The sequence below is a fragment of the Kryptolebias marmoratus genome, linkage group LG6, assembly GCF_001649575.2.
Source record: "Kryptolebias marmoratus isolate JLee-2015 linkage group LG6, ASM164957v2, whole genome shotgun sequence".
Lineage (NCBI taxonomy): Eukaryota > Metazoa > Chordata > Actinopteri > Cyprinodontiformes > Rivulidae > Kryptolebias > Kryptolebias marmoratus.
Genome location: NC_051435.1, coordinates 13,274,467 through 13,281,217, shown reverse-complemented (window position 1 = coordinate 13,281,217; position 6,751 = coordinate 13,274,467). Strand labels below are relative to the sequence as shown.

The 6,751-nt window shown below is 39.9% G+C and overlaps 2 protein-coding genes across 4 annotated transcripts in view; one reads left to right on the top strand and one right to left on the bottom strand.

Moving 5' to 3' along the window:
• Positions 1-1,177, bottom strand: part of LOC108239715 (glutamate-rich protein 6-like) — a 9,834-nt gene extending 8,657 nt beyond the window's left edge. The window contains exon 1 of the mRNA XM_037976181.1: positions 867-1,177. The gene's annotated coding sequence lies outside the window, so the exon portion shown is untranslated. The remainder of the gene's footprint in view (positions 1-866) is intronic.
• A 31-nt stretch (positions 1,178-1,208) lies between these two features.
• ednrbb (endothelin receptor type Bb) lies at positions 1,209-6,494 on the top strand. Of its 3 annotated transcripts, XM_037976184.1 has the most exons (9): positions 1,209-2,188; positions 2,351-2,636; positions 2,727-2,817; positions 2,952-3,064; positions 3,257-3,461; positions 3,729-3,869; positions 3,980-4,113; positions 4,753-4,861; positions 5,547-6,494. In XM_037976184.1, the coding sequence occupies exons 2-9, from the start codon at positions 2,401-2,403 to the stop codon at positions 5,697-5,699; spliced, it is 1,182 nt and encodes a 393-aa protein (XP_037832112.1). In that variant the 5' UTR covers positions 1,209-2,188; positions 2,351-2,400; the 3' UTR covers positions 5,700-6,494. The 3 variants fall into 3 exon arrangements, with proteins under 3 accessions (XP_037832112.1, XP_017278118.1, XP_037832111.1); XM_017422629.3 differs by having other exon boundaries at positions 2,351-2,817; XM_037976183.1 differs by having other exon boundaries at positions 1,209-2,817.
• The last annotated feature ends 257 nt before the right edge of the window (positions 6,495-6,751 follow it).

Below are 6,751 nucleotides of genomic sequence, written 5' to 3'. Positions count from 1 at the left end.
AGAACGGGACTGCACAGAAGGAAACGTCAGTCCGGTCCTCTAGCTGTGGCGGCGTTCCTAACTGACTGTCTGGATCGAAGCTGAAGTTGGCTTCCGATTGTAGCTTCTGATTCAGGAAATGGCTAATCTTCAAAATAAAAGACTTCCTCTCTCCAAAATAATTATGTATAATGATTATTATTATTCACAGAATTTAACTTGATTGTGCATAATTACAAAAAGGTGGCGTGAAAAATAATAAATTCAAAGCTTTATTTATGATTTATTTTGGAGAGAGGAAGTCTTTTATTTTGAAGAATTCTTAACAGGACCTAGTTTTGTCTTTTGCCGCTATCTAGCCTTCTGTTGATTTCGGTTGCTTGGTTACGAACAGCCGTTGCCGTTATTCACCTATTAAAAAGAAAATGTTCAGCAAATACAGCCGAGCCTCCGTTATAATCGCTCTTTGGCCATTTACTCGGTCAGAATAGCATACTATTAATGATTTTAACCACAGTGCAAAGCAGCATCCGTATCCGTGTAGGCCAAACATGAAGGGAAACGTGACCAATTCCTGTTAGCCACTGTACTAGCCTAGCATAATACCGCCACTTCCTGGACATAAAATTATCACGTTTTAACAAGATACATATCACGTTTTAACAAGATAATTATCACGTTTTAACAAGATACATATCACGTTTTAACATGATACATATCACGTTTTAACAAGATATTATCACGTTTAAACAAGATACGTATCACGTTATAACGTGATAGCGTTCGAATTTTTTTTTTCCTGCTGATAGCAATGCGCTTCCGTAGGTGGAACGTACAGACAGTCAGGCTAAATACATTTGTCACAGTTTTTTTCATTTCCAACTCACTTTTCTCAATCTCTTCTTGAGGAAGAAAGCCGGCACATGCTTTCTCAAGGTCATTTGTCACCAGCGAAGCACAGATCTGAGCATTCAAAAGGGAGCTGGAGTAGTTGTCCGGTACGTTATTAACAACGGGACCTCTCCTGTCGTCACATGTCTCCTGCTCCTCCAGGCTCTTCAAGTTGTCATAAAACTGTCGAGAGGAGAAGTCACCTTCTCTTGGACTCTCAGGAGAGGCAGAGGCAGCTTCTTCCTGGCGGGACGGAGGCAGACTCATGTTTTCAGAACGTGATATGTCACATGAAGCAAAGTCTCCGGAGGAAAGTCACAGAATTTAAGTACAGTTCCACTCCTGTGTTATTTTGTTGTTGTTCAAATTAAGTTGCTTGGCAGTAGCTGTGCATCAAGATCATCTGAAATGCAGTGCACTGTAAAATCTCACTTAAAAAAGTGAAAGCGCATCTTTAAATTATACTGAGATAATAAACATTGTTTAAGTTAATTTGTTTGATGATTTAGTTAACTTTTAAGGGTAAATTTTCAAACTTTCACATTTATTTTCCTAATTAAAAATGTAAGTATCTTCTGAAAATGCTAAATTTGTCTCAAATCCACAGAAAATGTGACTTTGTAGGGAAGGACAGAGCATGCAGAGATGCAAAAACTTGAACTCACCCATCAACATGATTGACCTTTAAAGTCAAGTTGATGTAAATTATTAATTTTAATAAGCATGACATTTTTATTTAGCATGTATTAATGAGTGCATATGTTTACTCTATATCTTCATCACAACTGAAAATAGTCGGTCAAAGGGAAAAAAAGGAATATTAAGCTGAAATAATAAACAGACAAGGATCAGTTTTTACAGTGTATTGACTCAAAAAAGCGCAGTGGAGGCACAAAAAGATCTTACATTTGTCTAAAATACACATTTTGCAGAATTTTGTGTAAAACTTTTATTTCAGCGAAGATAATGGACTTTTTCTGTAAAAACGAAGGTGGTGGGGGAGGGAGGGACTTGTAACATAATATCCCCCACTGAAGACTCTAAAATGATCTCACTCCATGATAACAGACAGTACACTTCAGCACAATCCTTTTATTCAGGGTGATGCATCAAGGGAAGTAATTACAGTCACTACTGACAGATCGATGACTAATGTTGACAACAATATCTCAGTCTATAAAACCCCGATTTTCCTCAGCTGGGTTCAAACATTTATAGCAGGCACAGCAACAAAGAGCTGCCTTTTGTATTAAACATAAAGTCTATTTTTTTCTTAGGTTTTTCAGCGACTTGCTTCACAGAGTGTGTACATCTGAAGGTAAGCTGGAATAATTCACTGTATCACACTCTGTCAGTGCTGTTTGTTCGTTTCTTCTTCCCTTTTGATCAGCAAATTAAATTAATCCTTTCCACCCCCTTGGTACATAGCTGCAAATCCAAAAAGGCAAATATGCTAATTATTTGCTATTTTCATTTCCAGTCCAGATTTGGCTGAAACACTACAGGGCTGTTTTGAGGAAATCATTAACAATGAGGACCATGACTCTCCTTCTGTGTTTTGGATATATTTTTGTTGGATTACGGGCCAACGATCGGCCTTCAGAAGCTCTCCCTGTAATTGAGCACCCCGAAACAGCTTCCCCTGCTCTGCTAATACTGGAAAAACAGAAATCCAACAGCTCGGTTTATCCATCCCCAGTCACGGGAGGAAAAATGGCACCCCCTCCTATGTGCTCGGAGTCAGCGGGAATCAGAGACACCTTCAAGTATGTCAACATTACAGTTTCTCTGCTGGTGTTCATTGTTGGATTGGTGGGAAATTCAGCCTTACTCAGAATCATTTACACAAACAAAAGCATGAGAAGTGGACCGAACATCATCATTGCAAGTCTTGCTTTAGGGGACCTGATCCACATTGTGATAGACATTCCAATCAACTCGTACAGGGTGAGTTATATGCCCTAAACTGTTTAGTTGTGATGTTGTGCCTTATTCTGATTTTCTGCATGCAAAAATTCCCTCTTGATTGCTTTTTTAATTTATTTTTCCTTTTAACGGAAATGTCCTTGTCTTTGTTGCAGCTCATAGCAGAGGATTGGCCCTTCGGTTTAGTAATATGCAAACTCGTCCCCTTCATCCAGAAAACTTCTGTCGGGATTACCGTGTTAAGCTTATGTGCTTTGAGTGTTGACAGGTAAGGCGATAAGCTCCACTTTTCTGTCCCCTCCGTGAAAATAGCATTTGGTGGCTACAATCTGTATTTCATCAAGCAGACAGATTTGTTTAGCATTAGTCCTTGAAATGCTCTTCAGCGGGGGAAAAAAATGCATCATTGTTTCAGGCGAAAAGTTCCCCAAGCCATAACATTTTCTCATTGATTTTGCAGATACCGTGCCGTTGTATCCTGGAATCAAATCAAAGGCATCTGGGTTTCCGTGCGGACGGCGATTGAAATAACCCTGATATGGTTTTTTTCAATCCTGCTGGCGGTCCCTGAAATGGTTGGCTTTGATATGATAACAATGGACTACAAAGAGAAACATCTGAGGATATGTCTGCTTCACCCCGTCCAAACCACACAGTTCATGCAGGTGATGCCACGCCGTATGACAGAATAAAACAAACAGATCAAGTGTTGGAGAGGTTTTTCTTTGAAAATAAAATTAAATATATAATGCCTGTAAATATAGTTCTTGAACCTGAACCATCAAGTGTCAAGTGCAGATTTGTTTATGTCCTTGTTAGCCTCTTTGTGTGTGTATCAAATGTTGTTTTACGGATGCTGTATCATAGCAACAGCTCAATATCATGTCACCTCCAGCACAGCTTGTTGGCATGTATCTCTTGTTTTTCTACAGTTTTACAAAGCGGTAAAGGACTGGTGGCTCTTTGGATTCTACTTTTGCATGCCACTTGTTTGGACCACAGTTTTCTACGCACTCATGACCAGGAAGATGCTGAAAAACACAGAGAGTTCATTAAATGGTTACATCAAACAGGTGATACAACAATGCTTCAGTTTCGAGCTCAGCTTTGCAACTTTTTGGCACCTTTTACAGTTTAGGTTTTGGATTTTAATTTGATTTGCATCTTTTTTTTTTTTTTAAAGAGGCGAGAAGTGGCAAAAACTGTCTTCTGCCTGGTTGTCGTGTTTGTGCTCTGCTGGTTGCCTCTGTACCTCAGCAGAATCTTGAAATCAACCATGTACGATCAGAAAGATCCTAACAGGTGTCAGCTACTGAGGTGAGCAGTAATTTATGTGTGTGTTTGTCTCTCGTGTTAGCAAAATATATTTTAATGATTTTAATGAAACTCTCACAAAGTAACCATTGGATACACATTTTTAAAATTATTCATCTTTAGGGTCAATCTAATTTTAGATGGCCACCACATTTGACAACATTAGCAACACAAAAATAGCTAAAACTCAATCAATTTTACTGAGGATGAACTCAAATTTGGTGTATTAATAGCTAAGCACCATCTTCAACACCTACTCTGAGCACAAACTGATTGCAAAATATCTGTGTTTAAAACGTTGCCATTAACTACTGGCTTCAACCCTGTCTGTCTGTTTGTAAAATATCTCATGAACTCCTGAATGGATTTTAATGAAACTTTAAGAACGTAATTATTGGGTGCATACATACAACTGATTAACTTTTAGAGTCAACCTAATTTAAGATAGCAGCCACAGCCAATTGACTTTGGGAAACACAAAATGGCTATAACTTAAACAGTTTTACAGATATTGATGTGGTTGTTAAAGCAAGAAAGGTAGCCAGTGATATGCATTCCTTCAAAATATGCTATGCTTTTAATTTCCTGTAAGGAAGTACATTTATGTGTAATTTACCTAATATGTATGATTTTTCGTTTCAGCGTCTTTCTTGTTCTTGACTATTTTGGCATCAACATGGCATCCCTGAATTCATGCATCAACCCAATTGCATTGTACACTGTCAGCAGACAGTTCAAGAAATGCTTCAAGGTGAGTGCTCTTACAGCTCTTCCTCTGTCTGCAGACAAATCTGATGTATGTCGAAAACAGAGCGGTCTGCGGTGGATGAGGTGTCCTGTGTGTGTGTATGTGTGTGTGTCTCGAGGACATAATGGAGTCATGTCTGTAAAGACTGCTGCCAGACTGCAGCGAGTATACCTGAGGGGGTCATAAGTGAAAATGGTCTGGAAAAACATTGTCAGGGAAAAAAAAGACATTTGGCAACCTTCCAGATATTTAGTCTCTGAATCAAAGTGATGTGTTATGAGAAAGAAAAAAATGGAACTTCGGGGCAATTTTTTAAAGCTTTTATTGTATTACAGCTCTAGAGGAAGATATTGGAAACACTCTGATTTATTTTACCACCACACAGTGCTTAGTGAATGTTTGTCTTCTGCAGTAATGGTTTTGTGTCATATTTATGTATAAATTCATAGACAGTTTGCTTTAATTTAGCACTTAATTTCAACTAAGAGAGAAACTCAAGCTTTTAACGTCAACTCAAACAAATAAAACACAATCATTATTGATAAAACCTCCTTTGTTACGTCCTGTCTGACTGAATGGAGGCTTATTGCTGTGAAATGACAACATAAGTAATGCTTTTCTTTCTGCAAAGTCGAAGTAAAAATGTGCCCTGTCCGCCGGCTGACTTTTTCCCGTGCGGTCCTTTCAGGCGTGTCTGTGCGGCCCGTGCTTGCCTCGTCGAGCCTTCAGCCACGACGATGAGCTGCCGTGTGTTTTGAAGTCCAGAATGCAGGATCAAGCCTCGGAGCAAAGCAGCAACATCAAAGCCCACAAGGAGACCCCCGAACATCCAACCTGTTAACCTCACTGGGTTAACTAAACTCATGTGGAACTGTGAAAATACTTTGTGATCCTGTCAATATTTCTTCATTAAATATATATGGCTTTCCAAACAAATACCAACGCAGCTCTCTCAGTTGCTCGGCAACCTTGACATGCCAATCTGATAACACAAAATGCCTCCCCCCTCAGCCCCCAGTTTTGAACAACACGGGCCACTGTCTTTTGTAATGCTGTCGTCAGCTGAACATCTGCTTTGGCATGAGCAACCTGGAGTCAGGCTGTTCAGACTATTATTTGCCCCCGAGGCTTGACTTGCTTCCAAACATTACATCAGATTTTTTACCTTGTACCTATCCTGTATCGTGCACCTCAAGTTTCTCAAATCACTGTTTTGGGCGCGATGTTGACTTGGCACCCATCAACAGATATCTTGTCACGGCTCACGGCCTGCATATATTCATATACAGTCTGTTTCTGGATGCTGGGAAGACGGCGTGCCGCAGGAGATCAAGCAAAATTTAAATTATTGCTGTGGGCTTCAAAGCACTTAAATGTTGTTTTCATTTTCGCTTCGTGTTTTGCACAAAACACGGCGTCTGAAGAGTCTATAGCCCCTCCATTCCTCCTTGAACCTCGAGAAAACATACCAAATCGGTTCCACAAGTAGATTCTGTCTCTGCCAGTGAATGAACTGATTGATGGTGGCCTATTTTTAATGCATTGTTAAATGTGTAATGCATGGAGACACTTTATAAAAGACCTGGGAGTGGGGAGGAGAAGGAAAACGAAGATGACAGAATGAGGTCAGGAGGAGAGCGGGATNGGGGGGGTTAGGGGGTGGCACCTGATAGGTCTTCCTGTCACAGGACAAGCACAAATCGCTCCTCCAGTTTATGCTGTGTCAGTCTGCAAAAGTGTCTTGGCGCTGGGAGCTGGAATGCCTATTAAAAGTTTGTCTTGTCAAAGTAAAGTCAGCCGTTTGTAAAAGATTCACCCGTTTGAATAAAAAGTGCACATGAGCGTCTGAGGTGTTTGTGATGCTGTAAAAGTGTGGCATAATCAGGACATGGC

Coding starts and splice junctions, on each gene's coding strand:
- ednrbb (XM_017422629.3), top strand. CDS start 2,401: ATGAGGACCATGACTCTCCTTCTGTGTTTTGGATATATTTTTGTTGGA. Junction 2,818..2,951: donor TTCCAATCAACTCGTACAGG/GTGAGTTATATG, acceptor TCTTTGTTGCAG/CTCATAGCAGAGGATTGGCC. Junction 4,862..5,546: donor AGTTCAAGAAATGCTTCAAG/GTGAGTGCTCTT, acceptor CGGTCCTTTCAG/GCGTGTCTGTGCGGCCCGTG.